General features: G+C 46.0%; 1 protein-coding gene across 1 annotated transcript in view; it reads right to left on the bottom strand.

The window, feature by feature from the left end:
• Positions 1–14,269, bottom strand: part of LOC144141890 (nose resistant to fluoxetine protein 6-like) — a 30,071-nt gene extending 15,802 nt beyond the window's left edge. The window contains exons 1-3 of the mRNA XM_077673361.1: positions 14,158–14,269; positions 5,389–5,521; positions 4,113–4,302 (exon numbers count right to left, since the gene is read on the bottom strand). Of these exons, the coding sequence (XP_077529487.1) occupies positions 4,113–4,302; positions 5,389–5,478 (280 nt within the window). The 5' untranslated portion in view covers positions 5,479–5,521; positions 14,158–14,269. The remainder of the gene's footprint in view (positions 1–4,112; positions 4,303–5,388; positions 5,522–14,157) is intronic.
• Positions 14,270–21,966: the final 7,697 nt, after the last annotated feature.

The raw sequence follows: 21,966 nt of genomic DNA, 5'->3' as shown, positions 1-21,966 counted from the left end.
GGCCTCTTGCTTGGACGGCGCTTAGTCAGTCTTTCTGTGCCTTCTGTAGATACCAGACTACCGCGTATCAATATGTAAGCTTATCAAGCGTATGCTCAACAATCGGCTCGTACACCACTTGGCGGGTACAAATTGGTTTCATCCCTCCCTTACGGGTTTCCGCCCCCTCCTTGCTACCCGTGAATGTCTCTGGCTGCTCCGGACGGTTATTAATTGGACCTCGCGCAAGGCCTTGCCGGACGACGTATTCGCTTTAGACATGAACAAGGCATTTGACAATGTCAGCTAATCAGGAATCCTTCAATAACCTTCCCTCGCCTACCCTAGCCAAAAAGCTCAAGCCTGGATACGCAGCTTTCTTCATGATCGACTGATCCGTCTTAACCCTCGAACGCACCAGCCCACTACGTTCTACCTGGATAGAGGAGTGCCACAGGGGTCCATTTTGGCTCCTCTCTTCTTTAAGCTAGCAATGAACCGAGTGGCTCGAACCCTTGAACAGGACACTGTCGCCCGGTTTGCGCTTTATGCGGGCGATATTGTGGTATGGACAGAAGCACAGACTATGACACGAAAGAAGCTATGCAAACAGAATTGCAAGCAGCAGACCTGGGCTTGGAGCATACGCTGTCCCAATTCCAGCTACAGCTATCCCCGACAAAGACAGAACTGCTCAGCGTCGATGGTAAACGTGGCACAAATAAGGAACAGATTATCTCCCTTTAAGTGGGGGATACACTCCTTGACTCTCGCAACGGTACAATTCGACTGCTGGGCGTTCCAGTCAGCAGCTGCAATAGTCCAAAACAGTGGATAGCCTCACTTCAGAAATCCTGGCGTTCATCCTTACACCTAGTTACACGGCTATCTAATAAATATGGAGGAGCGCACCAAGCAGCCTATACTATGCTCGCCCGTGCCGTGGCACAAGGACGTTTCACTTACGGCTTCCTGATCTATGAACTGCGACAGTCACGTATTAATGGTCTTCACAAGATGAATCGGCACCTTCTCCGTGCGATTAGCGGCCTCCCCTCCTACATCCAGGTAGATACTCCCCACGAAGCAGTTCCTATTCCGCCTCTCACTAACCTCATCGAAGAGACCAAACTACGTTTTCAATATCATCTGGACCATTCGCCCGAAGGAAAAATACTGCAGAACTGTGACCACCTAAATGGCGACTCTGACAGCACCGATTCGGCGCCACAAATCCCTCCGTGGCAGCGCCCCTCCATCGGTATTCCACGCCGCCGCCCAATTTGGTGCAGTAACCGAAGAGTACGCGAACACTACGTTCGAACGCTCCTAGATGACAAGGCAGGCGACGAAGTTGACATTTACGCCGGCGCGTCTTTGAATAGAATGACGGCGGCTATTGCCTGGACATCTACTGACTTGCCAGAATTGAACGGATCCCGGCAAATTTCCAACACGTACGGCCTCGTAAAGAAGTAGAACTTCTGGGCATTCTGGCAGCCACCTGGCAAATTTATGACCGTTCCGCCCACCTCACCGCGAAGAAATTTCGCATTATCACGGGTTCTTACGTTGCTGTCCGTGAATTGAATCGTCCGTTTTCCCCGAACACTACGGCGACAAATATCCTGACCACAGTACGAGACCTACAAATGGAAGGATTCAAAATCCGCATTGTTTGGACTCCGGTACATACTTCCGGCGCACAAGGCAACCACATGGCTCACGACGCTGCCAAGAAGAGGCTTCAATCCCCTTCCACGGTGCCCGCCACGCTGGTCCCTCCCCTCCAAGCAGATTGGCTACTTCAGCTACGGCTCCTCAAGAAAGAAAGCAGGAAGCGTTTGCAAGATGAAACACCGGTTGGCATCCTTGCACCGCTCAAGCCCTTCTCGCGTCCGGGCGAGGTATTCGGAAATAAAAAGTATGCAAATGCAGATTATACACCACACATTATACATAAGTGGACAGCCCCAGCAGGCTCTCAATTGCACCGATTGCCCCACTGTAATAGTGATGCCATACTAAATCTCTTCCACTTTATTTGGCTCTGTCCTGTATTCGCCCGTAACCGCAATCAGCTGCTAACAGTAGGTCCTGCACCTGTGACTGAACTGGAGCACGTTAGTCGTGTCCGTGACGACCCCGCTACTTTAGAAATAATAACGCAGTACGCCCTTGAAAACGGTCTTTACAAATTGGTGTAGCGGTCTCACAGACTCTCTTGGACTGACCTTAATTATCCACGTCCGATGTCAACAGCGACATTGCCACTCATGACTTGGTGAACTGTGCCTTCTGTGAATTGGACCCCAAGACTAGAACTGTGTGCATTGTGTGAATTGTGACCTTTCGCTTTCTCCTCCCCCTTCCCATCCTCACTTCCCCGCAGGGCCTTATGGACTCTCGTCTTTAATAAAGTGTTTCACTCACTCCGCGCGCATTGTAAAGCAGCGTCCCCAGATAAGCTGATTGAAAGCAACTGCTTCGCGTGTTACCCGCCCGAAGCATGCATGGAAGGAGCAGCAACAGCAAGATTCGCGGGGCGCGTGTGCAAATAAGACACAAACTCGGTCGCGATATCTTCTTTCTTTCTTTTATTTATTTCATTCTGGCTAACTCAGAGGCAGATTGTTTGAGGGAGTTGCTTTAGGATGCGCGCGGAGGCGCCGTCACGTTGTATTTTTCATATTTTTCGGGTTTCCTTTATCAGTCAGAATAAATGTGTTCGCAATTAGTCCGCCGCTGAAAATACCGCAGTTAGATGCCCCTCGTGGGTATACCTACAAGTGCCTCATTGACACTTTAGTGATTAGGACAGTACTTCTCGAGTTAGATAATAATTACAATTAATTAATTAGCTCTCATTAACGAAAAAATACTGCCAGTTTCCCCACAGCACTGCAAACATTATGTACTAGGTTTTATTCGAGTTACGCCATTACTCTTTTTTTTAAATCTTGGCTCATGATAGCTGGGACACCCTGTATGAATTTTACAATAATATAGGCCTTCCCGTTTTCTGCGGAAGCGTATGCTACTTTGTGTACCCTGGTAACTCATATCGACACTTACCTATTCTAAATACGCCCCTGTGGCCATGCTAGAATCAACGTGCGCCACCTGCTATATTTGCGATGAGAGCACAATTCATAAACCTTCCCATGCTTCTTAGAGGCTGGGCGATCAAGTCGAGTGATCTTGTTGACGACATCGGATGCTGGCCATCCGCGCGAGTTTTCGGGAATTCATTTGAACACTTTGTAACTGCAGGGTACGCTATAATAGTCAGCATGTGCATGTCGTTGACCCTAGACCATATTTGTATTGGTATACCAGCAGTATAACGCAGCAACACCGAAAAATTAAGTATGAGGCTAAAATAAACAGTGTGATCGGATCCTGTCTGGTCGGGAAAACACATGACCCTAACTAAAATCTCACACTGAGCAAGAACCTTTTGGAAACGAAGACGGTAACAAAGCTCCCGTATGGGATCCGAAACTTCTTATTTTGTTGACGGAAGCTGCAAATATCTAGTCCCTTGAGTTCTCGCACCAATATAGAACAAAAACTCGTAGACTTGGTTCGCCATCTGGTGGGCATCACGATTTACTCTTTCTGGCAAACTACGCAGCTCGTTGGTCGGCGGCAACTCCGTCTTTTGTGCGCCCTAGTTTCCGAGAAAGGCAACGCAGATAACAGCTGCATCTTTGCGACCACGCATGAATTTGAAAGTGAACGCAGAGGCAGCGCGTGCTGCCAGCTGTGCCATTTGACATTTCGGTTGAAGCGTTACTATGAAAAAACCAACCGCCTTATGGCGGGAAGGCAAAGAACAGTTTCGAGGGAGCCGTGTGGCACCGTAGAGTCATCCGTGCCCTAGAAGAACTACGAAAGATTGAAGATCTTCCACTCTGTGGACACCGAAACTGAAGCCGAAGACGAGAAACCAAATGCCCAAACCAAAATATTTTCGTTTCTTCTATTTGGATTCAAGCTTTTGATTTTTTGACTTGGCCAGACAATCGCTGTCCTTACAGAGTGGAAGATTTCTTAACTTTCTTTACACGTTTCTAGGTTTGAGTCAATTGTTAATAATCGCCATAAGTCATATCCGTTTTCATGCCCACCTCCATGGCCTCCGATGCAGGCGATCACTATCCAAGCCACGCAGGCGGCCCAAATGGACCGCGCAAAGCCACCATACAGGGCCGCCGCATACACAGGAATCCGTCCTCCTGCCGCGTCCACGGGCCACATGCCCAGAAGAACAGCCAGCATCAGCACGGTGCACATGGTCCACCCTATATACACGAAGTGCTGTAATCAGAGACGTGCAAATGACGCACCGGTCACTAAGGTAACTGGCCGCTCAAATTGTTTTTAGCCAAACCCAGTCTCCTGGAATGGTGTTCAGTTCACCTAACACAAATCCCGCACAAAAACTGTAAATACCCTAAATTTCCCATTAACATAGTCTGCCCTAAGCCGGACAACGACGAGAGAAATTCGGAAGACGCGAGTGTCAAAAAGACGACAGGTATTATCACTGCGTTTGTCGTATCTTTTACGGTCTCGTCTTCGCTGAATTATTTTTAATAATGAGTCAACCAACCAAGCTATTTGAACACAACTCGTCCTCACCATAATTTTACTCAGGACTTGAGCGCTACCTCGAAACAATAAACCCTGTATTACTGCTCATGTCACATTATCCGGAGCCTTAGCTCGAAGAACACATGCACTTAAATCGTTTACAATGGCCTCCGCAGTGGCTTATCAACATTGCGCGCAAACATCAATGATACCAATCAACAACAGCATGAAAACTACAAATTCTGAGTCAAATTTACCGTGTATTTGACACGATTAAGCATTCCTGGAATACCGGCCTATCACCCTGTCAATGACTCGGTCTTCGAGCGTCGGTTAAAATTTACTTCACCAGTTCCCGAATACAATGTAATAAAAATGCATTATTTGTGAATGCTTTTTAATTTATCTCTCTGAAGTGGCCGTATACATACATAGGATTCTTTACACATTAAAAACTGAGCGTGTGGGGTGATTTGTTTTTGTGTTTTCAACGGTTTCTTCCTCCATTAAATTAACGCAACTTCATTTCCAGTGACGTTCTTAACAAAACAAGGTGCTGTATATTCAGCGGTACAAATTTATCAAAATTGTTATTTTTATTTATTATAATTGCGGATCTACACCAACTCTTACTCACCAACAAATACTTTCTGTAATTGTTCAAGATTTCATTGTTAGAGTTCGATAACTTTCATATTTATTTAGCCTTTACCACAACTTGCTGGATTGATGTTGAGTATGCATTGATACGCGCAATAGCGGACTTTCTTTTTTTACGATGCCACCATTTCGAAATGTTTTTCCACGTACATTTCGTATGCTAATGGCGCCACGGCTGATGTGCAAGTAGTAGCCTGCAGCCATTCCCACCAGGAAAGGTCCGATACGAGTGTGAGGCATCAGGTAAACGTCATGGCCATACTTGATGAATAAGGCTTCTGGGCTGGAATTGTTGAAGAAAATTCAACGCCCTCACGACACATTCACTACTGAAAATGAGCAGATGTCTGACATCTCTAAGTAACAAGAGCACACATTAGGTCTTGCACAAACGCATTAGACGCTGGGCTCCGTGACCTCACACGAGCGGCAGTTGGCGGATTCTGTAATCAAAGTACAACAGGTCCTGTAGCCGAACGTTATTTTCTACGCGTGAGAGCAGAGATGTAATGAATGCAATGCCTTTTAGTGCTGGATAACATTTCAATAATCTTAAACAGTAAAAAAATTAGCAGTGGCTGAGCTCGGCTATGCCAGGATACACGTAGCATGAGCTAAGGTTCAGCAATCCAATCCAATCCAATTAAATCCACTTCAGTCCAGTCCAGTCCAATCCAATCCAGTCATCCAGTCCAGTCCAGTCCAGTCACTGCTCCTCGCGCATGCGCAGCACGGCTCTCCAGGAGCCACGCGAAACGGCTATCAAGCGGCTCCCGCGCAACGTCAGACTTCGCTACTGAGCAACGGAGGCGCACTGCTGGTCACGCGTACGCGCCAGTGCGTCTGCCACGGCTATGACGTCCCTCCTCTGGAATGCGCAGGCCGGAGAATGTGCAGACCCAATTTTTTACGCACCCGTACTACAATTGAATTGGATTTCCAATCTAATACAATCTAATTTAATCCAATACAATCCTACCCAATCCAATTGCAATCCTATCCAATCCAATCCGATCCCATCTGATCCAAACCAATCCAATGCTCCTCGCGCTTGCGCAGCACGACCCTTCAGGGTCCACGCGAAACTGCTCAACCTCGGCCAGTGTAGCTTACGCTACTAAATTGCTGCATAATTGCTGCATAATTGGCGTCGTAGAATGTTTGGGGTGAAACATATTCGTTAGCCTCCTCTTCATCGAAATAAAGTTGGATAAATGGCTATTACGGAACAAACGGCATATTTGCACACCCTGGCGACTGTATTTACCTTACTAAAGCACATCCTCTAAAGGACATAAGACAGTCACAGACCACGTAGGAAAGAACATACGAGCGCTACTGCTTGCTTTTCTCCAAATTACACTGAACTGAAATAGCAGGAGTGTCATGCCCTTTCTTTCCGTGTAGAGCTCTTCTTTTTCGGTATTTTGGCACACGCTATCCCGGAGGACGAAGTAATTTTTGATCTGAAGTGGCCGATTCAGCTTCGCTTGCCTGCTGCCTTCTTGCTTGCCGCTGTTCTTCATACTGCGAATAAAGGGCCGATTGCTCCCCTGCTGACAGTGCCACCAACCTGTAACTATTGTACAAAGGAATAATTACGGCCCGCTGTTTGTAGTTTTCTTTTAACTGCGGTGCTGTTTAGGCTGGCCAAATGTGTCCGGCGTAGACGGAAAACCGCGAGAGCATGTGAGCGCGTGCCTTGCGGCGACCGCCCGGCGTCGTCCAGGCTTGCGCGTGAGGAGCTCCCGCGTTCGTCGTCGTCGTCGTGTAGCCACCGGCGTGCCACAGGTCCGCCGCGCTGAAGATGACAAATCTCTGGAGCCATTCTTTACAATTCTTGTGCGGGGACAGACACCAGACCACCCGACGAAGTCTTCCGGGGTGAGGACACGCTACGAGATCATTTTCATTTTTTATTTATTTACCATCAACACAATTGCATTGGAGAGGGGAGTGGGTAAATACATAACAAGAAATAAGAGAAATGCAGTACAAAGAACACAATACGAGTACATATCACCTCTAAAAACAAACATAAATCAAGTAAATAAGGTTGTAATCATTCTTTCACAACGTGAGAAATGCGGCTAAGGTATACATGTTGTATGGAGTAATACGGGAGGTCAGTTGCAATTTCGTGTCAGTTTTGGAGTTCCTGGCAACACTCATAAAAATAAAATAAAACCGCAAAACAAGACTAATGGGCAGGAACCAATGTATCGCTACAGACAATAGACAAATCTAGGTGATGACGTTGCACACTGCGGAACGAAACAAGTCCAAGTTGCTAATCGTAGCGACATCAGTAGGAAGATGATTCCAGTCCCTAGAGGTACGTGGAATGAAAGAATGAGAAAAGGCTTTAGTGTTGCAAGTAGGAATGTCAACTTTGTGAGCATGGTCTAAACGAGAAGATACGTATTAAGGGGGAGTAAGTAGTGCGTTGTGAAGCATGCTGCGTGAATATATTTTATGGAATAAGCACAAACGTGCAATTTTGCGTCCTGACGTCAGATATGGGACATTCAAGTTAGTTTTCATTCTGGAGACACTCCCTGCTCGCTGGTAGATAGAAAGAATAAATCGGGCGGAGTTATTCTGAATCATTTCTAGCTGGTTACTGAGCACTTCAGTACATGGGTCCCATATAGATGAAGCATAGTCAAGTTGCGAACGGACAAGGGATTGGAAAAGGAGCAGATTTACAGAAGAAGGAGCGGAATGAAAATTACGTCTTACATAGCCAAACATTCGATTGGCTTTATTGGTGATATAATCGATAAGAAGATTCCAAGATAGGTCAGTAGTGATATGAACGCCCAAGAATTTATATGAGGTAACAGCTTCGAGGATTTTCCTATTAAGTAAACACGGTGGCGGGTTAGTAGCGCTGCGGGAAATTCGAATTGATTTGCACTTATTTGTATTTTATGTCATCTGCCATGTACTGCACCAATGGGATATAGAATTGATGTCGGACTGGAGTGTGCATATGTCAATATTGCTGCATTCCCGACCCGGCCCGAAAATCCTCTACCTCCTCGTTCTGGAAAGCACAACTTATTAGCCCTTCATGTCGATGATGTCCCGGTAACTGCTTTAGTCGATACAGGTGCGCAGTTGTCCGTCATGAGCTCGTCCCTTCGCCGCTGCCTACGGAAAGTCCTCACGCCTGCCCCGTCCCGTGTTTTGAGAGTTGCCGATGGTGGGGTGACCACCGTAGCCGGAATGTGTACTGCGCGTGTTGGACTGGCCGGCCACCAAATCCCTGTTATGTTTGCTGTCCTGGACACGTGCCCTCATGATGTTATTATCGGCCTGGACTTTCTCGCGGACCACGCAGCCTTAATCGATTGTGCCTCAGGTGTTCTTCGGCTCGAGCTACCGAGCCCCCTTGCTACTGATGTCGAACACTAGCCCCGGCTTCGTTCCACTGAGCACATTCGCCTGGCCCCAAAGGCAGTCACCTACCTTCCGCTGACCTCGTCTCCGCCCGTGCCGGATGGTGAGCACATCGTTTCACTGGTTACAGACGTGTTGCTCGACCGCCTCGTGGCTCTCCCGTTTTCGGTCGTAACGGGTGCCCAAAAACGGATCACACTGCCGTTACTAAATTTCGGACTTTCGACGTAAGTCCTTCCGCAAGACATAGCGCTTACCCTGCTTTCGCCATTGGATAACTGCGAGATTTCTGCCATGGCCCTTGAATCAGCCCAAGTTGACAAAGAAGACCACCACAACCTCGCAAAATCAAAGGAGTTTGTACGAATTATTTCCCCGGACCTTCCAGCGCACCATGCTCACGAGCTTCGCTGCCTTCTTGCCAGCCATAGTGACATTTTTGACTTCGACGGCCGGCCCTTAGGTCAGACGTCCGTTGTGACGCATTACATAAACACCGGGGATGCAAGTCCGATACGTCGACGCCCATATCGCATGTCTCAGACCGAGCGAGGTGTCATTCAGCGGGAAGTTGACGAAATGCTCAGAAGGGATGTCATTGAACCCTCCTCTAGCCCATGGGCATCACCGGTTGTTTTGGTGAAAAAGAAGGACGGCTCATGGCGCTTCTGTGTTGATTACAGGCACTTGAACAAAATTACCAAGAAAGATGTATACCCGCTCCCTCGAATTGATGACGCCCTCGACTGCCTACATGGTGCCTCCTACTTTTCATCCATCGATTTGCGGTCCGGATACTGGCAAATAGCTGTTGACGAAAAAGACAGAGAAAAAACCGCTTTCGTAACACCTGACGGTTTGTACCAATTCAAAATCATGCCATTCGGACTGTGTAACGCGCCGGCCACATTCGAAAGGATAATGGACTCTCTTCTTCGTGGGTTCAAGTGGACAACTTGCCTTTGTTACCTTGACGACGTCGTTGTGTATTCGCCCACATTTGAGACTCACCTGCAACGTCTCTCGGACATTCTGGGTGTTTTTCGTAGAGCCGGTCTGCAACTGAACTCCAAAAAGTGCCATTTCGGTTGCCGCCAAATCAAGATTCTCGGCCACCTAGTCGACTCCACCGGTGTTCAACCCGATCCTGAGAAGATACGCGCCGTTAAAGACTTCCCCATTCCGCGTTCAGTGCACGACGTGCGCAGCTTTATAGGGCTGTGCTCGTACTTCCGCCGTTTTGTCAAGGATTTCGCTGCCATCGCTCGCCCCCTCACTGATCTTCTTAAGAAGGATGCAGCGTTCTCTTGGGGCCAAGCGCACGAGTCGGCTTTTTCCGCGCTCATCGGCCACCTGTCGAACCCGCCAGTCCTGGCTCACTTTGACAGCTCTGCTCCGACGGAAATCCGCACGGACGCCAGCGGCCACGGAATAGGGGCAGTGCTAGCCCAAACACAGGCGGGCCTCGACCGGGTGATAGCTTACGCAAGCCGCCTCTTGTCTCCATCCGAGCGCAACTACTCAATCACCGAGCGTGAATGCCTTGCTCTGGTGTGGGCCGTCGGCAAATTTAGACCATATCTGTACGGCAGGCCGTTTACCGTTGTAACCGACCACCACGCCTTATGCTGGCTTTCTTCTCTGAAAGACCCCACAGGTCGGCTTGCTCGCTGGGCTCTATACCTCCAAGACTTTGATTATTCAGTTGTGTACAAGTCCGGTAAACTGCACAGAGATGCCGACTGTTTATCTCGTTATCCCGTCGGCGAGCCTCCCACTGATGAGCTCGACACGGATATTTGCGTCTATTCTTTGTCGGACTTCAAAGACATCGGGGACCACCAGCGCCGTGATCCGACGTTTCGGCCTATTATCGACCGTCTCCAATCACAGCCAACGCACCCTTCTCTGAACGCGTTCGTGCTGCGGAATGGTATCCTATACCACCGCAACTACCGGGCTGATGGACCTGACCTGCTTCTGGCTGTGCCCGAGCGACTTCGCTCGGATGTCCTCCGCCAGCTCCACGACGTCCCGATGGCTGGCCACCTTGGCGCTGCTCGCACTTATGACCGCGTCCGCCGACGATTTTACTGGCCAGGGCTCTACCGGACTGTGCGTCGCTATGTCGCGGCGTGCGATCCTTGCCAACGTCGAAAGACGCCTCCATTACGTCCCGCCGGCCAGTTGCAACCTTTGGACATTCCCACCGAACCATTTTATCGTGTTGGTTTAGACCTTTTAGGCCCCTTTCCGTTGTCCTCCTCCGGGAATCGTTGGATTGCGGTAGCCACAGACTATACTACCCGCTACGCTATCACCCGTGCGCTCCCAACGAGTTGTGCTACAGATGTCGCCGATTTCCTCCTGGAGGACGTCATCCTGCGTCATGGTGCTCCGCGACAGTTGCTCACGGACCGTGGCCGGTACTTTTTGTCACAGGTTGTCGAGGACCTTCTCCTCTCTTGTGAAACAAAGCACAAACTGACGACTGCTTACCATCCTCAAACAAATGGCCTTACTGAGCGGCTCAACAAAACGCTCACTGACATGCTTGCAATGTACGTTTCCACAGACCATCGAGATTGGGACGTTACACTACCTTATGTCACATTTGCTTATAATTCCTCCCGGCACGACACGGCTGGATATTCTCCTTTCTTCCTTCTTTTTGGTCGTGAGCCTACTTTACCGTTCGACACCACCCTACCGACTTCAAGTGAGCCGACCACTGCATATGCTCGTGACATCATCGCCCACGCTGAACTGGCGCGCCAGGTTGCCCGAGAACGACTATTGGCCTCACAAGCATCCCAGAAGTCTCGATACGATGAGTGTCACCGCCCTGCACACTTTGCTCCTGGCTCCTTGGTTCTTCTGTGGACCCCTTCTCGCCGAGTTGGTCTGTCTGAGAAGCTCATGTCCCCCTTCACTGGCCCCTACCGCGTCGAGCGTGCTGTCACCCCCGTCACCTACGAAATCGTGCCTGTTTTGCCTCTGACCTCGTCTGGGCACTCAGTACCTCAGCTCGTTCACGTGAGCCGCCTCAAGCCGTACCACCGACGGAGTCTACCTGCTACTGCTTCTCCCTCATAACAGGCACCGGGACGGTGCTTCTGCGGCGGGGGAGTTGTGTCACAGACTTCGGACAGATTCCCGAGAAACGTACACGGGGCAATCTCTCCCTATCGGGGTATGTGCTCCAGTGGAAAGACGCTGGGCGATGTCCAACAGAATGAAGATGAAGTAGACGAAGCCCGAGCTCCCGCTGGGTTTGCGCCATCAACCCGTCTTTTCGCCCGGTGGCTACGGTGTCCTTTGTAAATGCACCTCCTTCCTGACTACCCATCTCTGCGTTGTCACGTGACAATATCATTATCAATCTTCCTAAAAATGACACAATCGTCAGCGAATAAATGCACTGATGATGAGACACACTCAGGCAAATCATTGATGTAGATGAGAAAAAGTAGGGGACCTAGAACGGTTCCCTGGGGTACACCTGAAATAACCGGGCTTAGAGATGAAGTGGTGTCATTGGCTGTGACAAATTTCTGGCAATGCACGAGAAAACACTCAATCCAATTAATTATGCCAGTGTCGAGACCTATATTTCTTAGTTTGTGAAGAAGTAGCGGGTGCGGTACTGTTTCAAACGCTTTCGCGAAATCAGAAAAATGCAGTCGGCAAAGGAACGGTTGTCAAGAATAGAGTGTAGCTTGTTAGTAAATAAAATTAACTGGGTTTCGCATGAAAAAGACTTGCGAAAACCGTGCTGCGCGGGGACAAAAAATGAATTAGATTCAAGAAAGTTGGCAACATGAGAATAAATTATATGTTCAAAGATTTTACACGTTATGCTAGTGATAGATGTTGGCCTCTAATTAAAGAGAGACTGTTTATCTCCAGATTTAAATACGGGTACCACTTTGCCTATTTCCCAATCAGCAGGAATATTACTTTGCTCTAATGATTGCTCAAAAAGTTTGCTAGGATAATAGAACAGTTGTGTTTGGTACTTTTAAGGAATTTGAAATTAATACCATCAACGCCAGCGGAAGAAGGAATTTTAAGTGAGTCAATAATCTTAATTATAACATTTGCGTCAATTTGCTAAGGGTACATCCCTACATAGGCCCGACCCTTAAAGTTGGGTAAAGAAGAGGTGGAAATGGAGAAGAAAGCATATTAAAATACTTTGTTCAGCGCACTAGCACACTCATTATCGAGCATTGGTTTGCCCTTTGCGTCAATTAGCGTAATTCGAGAATATTCCGTAGGGTTAACGACGCGCCAAAATTTCCTGGGGTTAATTTGCAAAAAGCTAGGCATCGTATTGCCCTAGGCTTCTGTGCCATCGGAAGACGACGAAAGGGATGACGACGACTGCTACTGAATAAAACACTGTATATACCTTAACGGTCTCTGCTTTCTAGAACCTCCCTCCAAACGTGTTTGCACGGCTGGGGCTCAGATGCTCCCTCTCTCCTGAGATCCGCTGTCAGGGTGGGGAGAAGCTAGGTCGACCCCTAGCTCTGTTGTTTATCCAGACGTGCTCCATTACTGCAAGCTGTGCCCATTTTTAACCTACCGGCCAAAAGCTTTGCGAACACCTCTCCTCTCCAGCCCAGTCCAATGCACATGGTCCTATCAGTCATAGTGCGCGACTTCGATTTATGCAACTGCTGGCTTTCTTACGACCATCACAAAATGTCTGCGGTCAAAACAACCAACCTTGAGCAATACGCGCAAATGAGAGGAGCTTTCATTTTCAGCACTACTATAGCTACCACTCTAAAAGAGAAATTTATTGCCCTATTAGCAAGCGTTATGAAGCCCGTGCAAGAAATAGGCAATCTCATTTTTCCCTAGACGGTTCCAATTAATAACAACAATGTCTTTGCTTGGACAGTGTTCATAAAGAGAATATAAACATAGGAAATGATGTCTTGTTAAAATGAAGGGGCATTTCGTAAATGGCTGTATTCCCCGAATTTTCTTTTAGAACAAAAATATTTTTGTTATTCTAAAAGGGCCGATGTTTGTACCTTTGTGTACACAAGGAAGTCGGGTCGGTGAGATTGTAAAAGTAATGTTTACGTCGATAATTTTCCAAAGAACCCAAAAAGAAGGGCTTGGCTAATATTTGGCCTAAATAACCTGCAGACTGGTATTTTGATCGGGGTTTCCCCCCGAATTTTTTACTTTCACGATTATTGTGGCACAATAGCAATTAGATTAGCTTAACATTACAGAGCATATACAGCACAAGTTCGGTCAAACTACCTTTACACCATGGGCTGTCATAAATATTGCACTAAACACAGCTCTCTGCGAGATTTTTTTGGAGGGTGAAGGGATTATTGGCGCTTAAGCTTTCTTGTCAGCAACGCAGATCATAGCACAGTTTCAGTGCTTTAAAATTATTCGCAGTTTCACCGAGTTATACCGCAAACTAAACGCTTCTACCTATGCTACAATAACCACCAGACGAAATTCTGTTGGCCACGTTACCTGTAAAAGGCGGGGTGTGCTGTTGGAGGTAGTCCATTGAGTCCAGTGTAGACGGCCGTATATGATGTGCTCAGAATGAACAAAACAGCAATTATGCCAAGCCCCAGACGAGGCATCCTAAAAAATAGATTTTGCATGTTACTGACAATTCATCAACATTACAGTTTAGCAACCACACCCCAAGACATAAACACGAACGTAAGGTTTTCTGAATCAAACAAGCTGAGCTCTGGACGAGTGGCAGGTTACTTTACAGTGAGCAGTCCTGGTTACCTCGCTAGCAGCAGCTACAATATAACCAACATTTACCCGCCATTTTTTTCTACGTAATTAGGTGCGTTACTAAACGCGTTGCGGCTGCACTAGGCCATTTCGCATCAAAAATAAATTAGGACACACTTCCCCCTAGGGCAGCCCGAGCAATTCAGTTTTTATAGTATAATCAAAGGTGAACCAGTGCGAGTAATTGGCTATTTCAATGTGTCAAATAAATAAGTTAGGAAAAACATAATTGCGAATATTTTTAAAAGGCGCTTGTCCCACATATATTCATTTTCAGAGCACATCCGCATTCACATCTCGCAATTTATTTCCATGCAGACCGAACGTCTCTGCAAGCCTCGTGTACACATTTGCGCGCTTACAGACTATCTCCGTCCGAACGGTAGATAAATAACATACAACAGGTTAATAAAAACGTACGTTTCGCCTCTATTGATCATGCGTGTTTTTTCTCACGGAACACGGCACTAAATTGCATTCCAGTCCGCATGGCCATGCGAAAAAACGTAGTTGACAGGGCATTTCAATTTTTCAAGGTAATTCAATTATTCTAAGCCCCGATGAACTTGAGAATCGTTTAAATTTCTAATAGCGGTAAAACTTGACAATGTATGCTTAAATTTATCCGGAATTCAGCAACTCGTAACTTTGGTTTTGCTTTTTTTCAACCCACGAGTGCGTCGGCACTGTGTTGGCCAGAAGATGAGAAGGTACGGATGGTTGAACTAGTGAGATACACGTCTCTCCCGTGATGAGGCCATCGAATTGTCACAGTGCATTTTGGCGGGCTAATTTATTTTTTGGTAAGGGCAATAAACAGCTACCGTAATTTAACTGAAAAGATATTCCACATTCAAACCTCGTGAGTTTATTTTTGACTCTCATAGCTAATATCGATTTCAAAATTTAAGATGGGAATTAAAACTTGACAAGTTCTCCAAAGAGTTTCTGCATGTATCAGTCGGTATGGCCTAGAATAAACTAGCATCTATTGACTGTCTACAGCTCCCCGTTTAATAACGCTGCCGCCAAGCACTGCATCTTGTGGCATTGTATAATTCACTATGTATTAGATGCCACACATCTCATGCTCGCCCCTCTGTCCTTCCTGCGTCTGTCCGGCGTTGTCCGCACAGCTGCGCCTTTCTTCCTCTCCTTTCTCGGATAGCGAACACTCTCTCCCAAACAGCTGCTGGTTGGCGCAGCGCGCTCTCACTCCGTTGCTAGGCGCCGGTGGGCGGCGCTGCGCTCGGCGCTGCGCGCGCTGCGCATGTGCAGTACTCTCTCTCTCTCTCCGCGCTCTCCTCTCCTTCGGGCGCTGTGAATATAAAGCGGCATGCCGCGCTCCGACGGTCTCAGTCGACGGTCGTCCGCCCACCTCCCCTTCGCGTGAGAATCCCTGCTATAAGCGTAATCAATACAATGGAAAACGCCAATGGAACCCCCCATGAGATGCGTTGCATCACACCAGGGTTACCGCGAGGGGAGGTGGGCGTAATTTTTCATTTATTTATCATCTCTCTGTGCAGCGCATTAAAGAAATGAGTGACATGAACTGAACACCTGATGTGAACTTAATACAGTTAGGGGTCGCGGATCCGTCTTGATGACTGACTTGAAAATGGCTACTTCAGAGATGGATGAGATGCAAGCGGAAAGCGTCTCAAATGTTAGGTCGTTTTTGTGCGCAAATTTTGAGGCTTTTTTTGCATTGCTTCATTTTTTGCTCCATCTGTTAGCGTAAAGTTTACTGTATGCACTATTTCGGGTGGATGTATGAAGCCAGTTTTATTTAAATTGGTTGGATAGAGCCTGTCGTTCGTAAATATCGGCATTGCCACTTATTGCTACCGCTTCGAAAGCAACATTAGTTTTACGAACATTAATCGCATTGAAACTTTCAAGTAATGTTTGTATATATAAATATATATATATATATATATATATATATATATATATATATATATATATATATATATATATATATATATATATATATATATATATATATATATATATATATATATATATATATATATACACGAGAGGGTAGACACACGTATGAAAACGATGATTGAACTAACGTTTCGACCGGACCCCTGTCGAAACGTTAGTTCCATCATCGTTTTCATACGTGTGTCTACCCTCTAGTGTATTTCTATATATATATATATATATATATATATATATATATATATATATATATATATATATATATATATATATATATATATATATATATATATATATATATATATATATATATATATATATATATATATATATATATATATATATACTTAAATGCACGAAAAATAATTAATAACGCCAGCGGCAAGAGTGAGTGTCAGGGAAAGCGTACGCAATTAACTTTAGCTTTCAGTGAGTTTTGCTCTCCTCCCTCTTTTCCAGCTGCAACGTTCATGAATAGGCCCAGCTGACCGATGAGCCTCGTATCCATTCTTGATAACTCCTGAATTCTTAACCAGCATGAACCACTGCTTAGGCTGAACTGTATGCAGAAGATTTACGCGTTTATTGTTGCAACTAAACCTCGCTTGCTAAATTTACCCCTCGGTATTGATTGATTGATTGATTGATTGATTGATTGATTGATTGATTGATTGATTGATTGATTGATTGATTGATTGATTGATTGATTGATTGATTGATTGATTGATTGATTGATTGATTGATTGATTGATTGATTGATTGATTGATTGATTGATTGATTGATTGTAGGGTCTGACATGCCAACGCAACGCAGGCGATGAAGCCGTAGTGGAGGGCTTCGGATTAATTTGACCACCTGGGAATCTCTAACGAGGGCCGAAATCTCATACACCCTTCGGGATATGCTGTCACTAAATCGTTTGAGGGCATCCCTTTCGCCTGCAATAAGATTGTCGTAAAAAAGTTACAGATAAATGTGTAGTAACCAGGACATATGCCTCACGCATTCAACGACGCGTAAACCATAGCCGAACCTTAACGGATGGCGCAACATGTACGTCGTCAACATAACTAGTTCTTGCAAATTTTTCGAGGTAAGCTTTAAGCGATTACAAAGACGCAATGATGAAGCCTTACCGGTACAGAGCGTACAGGATTGGGGGTGAAATGAGATAGAACTGAAAATCCACGGCTGCGTAAAACGTGTGAGAAGCGCACTGAAACAAAACGCAAAGCGGAAATTCAATTATTACGGTCCATTTGTTCCACAACTACAATTACAAAATGCTATTGCAGGATCTTAAGGAAAGCAAACAAACAAAGCACAAGAAAAATATTCGGAATAAGAACAGGTACAACCACATATCGGTCGCAACTCGCTAGCGTTGCTTATATGTGATCCCCCTGTACTCCACCACAAAATATGTATCTGATGTAACAAGTGCAAGAGGCACACATGTGGCATTCACAGCTGTTTGAGAATTTTTCCCTGTTACGTTCGCTGTGACGCCTCGGCAACTTTTTATTTTATAACAATTACAGAGCTCATCATCAAAGGTTAGGTGTCGGTATGCTCATATATCAGCGTGTCTGCGTCCAGGCGGATATAATGCAGCCTCAAAAAGGCGAGGAAGGACTGTAACACAACATCAGCGGCCTTTTTGGCCAACTGAGCTTGAAACTACCCATTCTTTTTTGTAGCTATAGATTTGAGCGAGGCAGTGGCTTTCATTTCCAACAGCCAGACGTCAGTGAATATCATGAGTAAGCCAGCGTGTCAGCTTACTCCTTCAGAACCACGCATGTAAAAAGCAAACCCGAACGCTGGCTCAATAGCACCGCAGGCGTGCGCGGCGACGCCATCCGCACAAAAATTCTCTGGCTTTCTCTCTCTTTTTTCGCGCGCTCTCTGTGAGCAACCCACTCAGGCATGGACTGCGGCCTTTTTCGGACGTAACCATCATCCTAGATACCTAAGACGCTACAAGAAAAGGTTCAACCGTGCTAAGAAGGTTCTTGGGGACATAAGCAGCAATCCCTGAGCAGAGAAGGATGTGGCCACCCTGGTGTAGTAGTTGGCCGCCACCTCCCGTGACTAACCAACTCAACACTCGGCCCTCAGCCCACAGCATCTGTAGAGCACCTGTCCGCAGCGGTGGTCAGAACAGCGATACCGCAGAGCGTGCTACGAATCTCTGGGTCCGCACAGGCCGCCGTTGGAACTTGGCCATGGCAACGTTCATCTTACGCACCTTTTCTAATGATGTCAGCTTATCTGTACTACTAGAGAAGCTCTCGGATATTACGTCGGATATTATAGGATTAAGCGAAATTAGAAGGGCAGGAAAGGGATTTATAGAGCTCACTCGCGGTCATATTCTATGTTACATTGGACCCCAAGAGAACAATGAACATGGGGGGGGGGCGTTAATTTAGAGACATAGCAGAAAACATGGGCGCGTTTTTCAGCGTTAGCGAGAGAGTCGTGACTGTCGTTATCAAGCTAAACAAGCGATACAGGTTAAAGATAGTACAGGCCTATGCGCCAACAACCAGCTATGATTATGTCATAGAAAGCTTCTCTGAGAACGTCGGAGCAGCAATGCAGAAGGCAACAACGCAGTTCACGATTGTAATGGAGAGTTTAACGCAAAGGTAGGTACGAAGCAAATCGGAGAGTGGTCAGAGGGACACTTCGGAATAGACAATCGCAACAGTCGAGGGGATACAAGTAGGATTTTCAGAGAGAAATAACCTGAGGTTGATGAACAGGTTCTTCTACCAAGGAAGGAATAGTAAATGGATATTAAAAAGTCCCAATGATACTATAAATAACGAAATTGAATTAATTTTAAGTGACAACCTATATCGTGCAAGACGTACATGTTCTAAGTAAGATTAGGAGCAGCGATCATGGAAAGGTTAGATGCAAGCTAAGGCTGTATCTCAAAAAAGAAAGAAAACAAGTCGCGAAAACTAAGAAACCCCGCATAAAGTCAGTGACAGCCAGATAGCGGCAGTTTAACTAAACTATTCAAAACAAATTTAGCTTCGAAACGAGCAGAGCGAGGTCAGTGTAGGCAGGCTAAATGACAACCTAACATCGGCACTCGATGAATCGGCAGCCGCTGTGGGAAAACAACATGTAGTAAATAAAATTGGAAAAATAGGAAAACGAAGGAAATAATTGCCAAACGTAAGAACATGACTGTCAAGTACAGCAGGTCCTATTGAAATAACCGGGCTTTCAAAACTTATTAACAGAAGCAAAGCAAACGATATTCGTGCCTATAACTTGGCAGTGATCGACGAAACTCTGCAAATATAGGAAGCTTGAAAAGAACTAACACAGTGCTAGCCATCATCAAAGACCGGGTGCACGCACTCAGAGTCGAGCAAGGTAACATTACGCACAACTCAGACGACATAATCAGGTAGCAGAAAGATCTACCCCAGGCTGTATGCCAGCGACGTTAGACCAGGGGAAATTACTCAGAGTACAAGCTCAACTTGCTATGCCCCACTAGTAACTAAAAAGGAAGTTGTAAAGGCTCTCAGAAGCATGAAAATAGAAAACGTTGCAGGTCGCGACAATATGAATATGTATCTACAGAAAGAGGGAGGAGATACTGTGCTGTAAAAGCTTGCTGAAAACTCAAAAAGTGTCCATGGGCTGGAAAAATGTCAGCATTATTCTGATTGATAAGAAGCGTGATCCCAAAGGCCTCAAAAATTGTAGACCCATCAGCCTACTCTCATTTGTTTACAACCTGTTTACCAAAAGTTAAGGGAACCGTATAGGTGATAGGCTGCATTCCCAACAACCCAGTTAGCAGGCGGGGTTTAGGAACGGGTACGGATCACATTCATGTCGTCAATAAAGGACAGAAAAATAGTGCACTAAACTCATTTACATGGCATTTATAAATTATTAGAAAGCGTTTGATTCCGTACACACCACAGCCGTGCTAGAAGCACTAAAACACCAGGCAATAGAAGAAACCTACATAAGACTCCCAGAAGACATATATAAGGAATGCACGGGCAGGATTACCCCCCACAAATAAAGCGGAAAATTTTCTATCCGAGAGGGAACAAGAAAGTAAGTTACCATGTGCCCAAAGCTTTTCACAGCATGTCTGCAGGGGGTATTTTGAAACCGTGATTGGCAAAACAAAGGATTAAGGATGAACGAGTAATACTTGAGCCATTTGAGGTTTGCGGACGACATAGTCTTGCTTAGCAAGGCTGCAGAACTCTTGCAAACAATGCTTAATGAACTACAATCAGAAAGCACGGCCGTGGGGCTGAAAATAAATATGAATAAATCTAAAGTAATAAGAAATAAGCATACCAGAAACGCCCTCTTCAGCTTAGGAAACTAAACGGTAGAAGGAGTTAAAGAATATAGCTACCTCGGACAGATAGTTAGTGCTGACCCAACCACGAGAGATAAATCTGGCGCAGAATAGGCATGGGTTGGGAGCACTCGACAAGCACTCCCAAATAAGCAAAAGTAAACTACCTCTGTCACTCTTCAGAAAAATGTACGAACAGTACATACTGCCGGTGATGACATACGGAGCTGATACTTGGCACCTTACCAAACAAGTAGAAAGCAAACTTAGGTCGGCAAAACGGGCCATGGAACGAATAATGTTAGGAATTGCTCTCAGAGACAGGGAACGAGCTACCTGGATCAGAGAACGAACTATAGTATCAGATAACATAGTACAAATATTCCGGCACTCTGTAAGCGTGGCTATTTGTACCTCGGATGTCTATGCTTTGTCTTCAAATTTGGTGTTGTGTAGTTCTAATCCTGCAGGTATCCCAGGGAAGTGAAAAGAAAAACTTGAGTCGCGTTTCAGAACGGCGCTCCGATAAGGTTGGCTGGTTAATAATTTCGATCATATATTTGAAACATAGTTAGTGCGCGAGTAACGGGGTAATGCAAACCGAGCAGCCCTTCTTTTCACTTTCTCAGGCTTATCGCTCAATACTAACTAATATATTATAAAACGCATGCCAGGTGATGCTACCGTTCTCTAATGGTGGCCTAACAATTGCTAAATAGGCAGATATTTTCACCAATGGCGGTGGCAGTGTTACATTTGTGGCGCAGAAACAGAAACTTTTTTTTCGGCAGCTATACATATAGTAGTAATATGAGGAGCCCAACTGTGGGCGCACGCGTAACGAGCAATGTACAAAGCCGAGGATAATTAAAACATACCCCAGCTGCCGTTCCCATTCTAAGCTTGAATCCTACAACCAACTTGTTTCCATTAAAAACCAGAGGCCCTCTCCAGAGTAAATCTGTTTTGTAGTGTTCAATAATGCCAATGCTTTCGGCGTTTTGAAACACTGCACTGTGACATCGCACTGCACCTCAAGGATGCGTCGAAGGAAACCACTGAAGAGGATGAGTCCGAAGAGAGCTGGAAAGAAATTGTGGGTGTCTCCCATACTTTTCGCATGGGGTTCAGTTATAGCACGCGTCAGAAATTTGTTCCGCATGTAACTCAATATATCCACCCCATTGGGGGTAAAAGAAAATGCATTTGACCTCGG

The sequence above is a fragment of the Haemaphysalis longicornis genome, unplaced genomic scaffold (assembly GCF_048455015.1).
Source record: "Haemaphysalis longicornis isolate Haplotype H1 unplaced genomic scaffold, Haemaphysalis longicornis Haplotype H1 scaffold_6, whole genome shotgun sequence".
Taxonomy (NCBI): domain Eukaryota; kingdom Metazoa; phylum Arthropoda; class Arachnida; order Ixodida; family Ixodidae; genus Haemaphysalis; species Haemaphysalis longicornis.
This window is presented reverse-complemented; position numbering and strand designations above follow the sequence as displayed.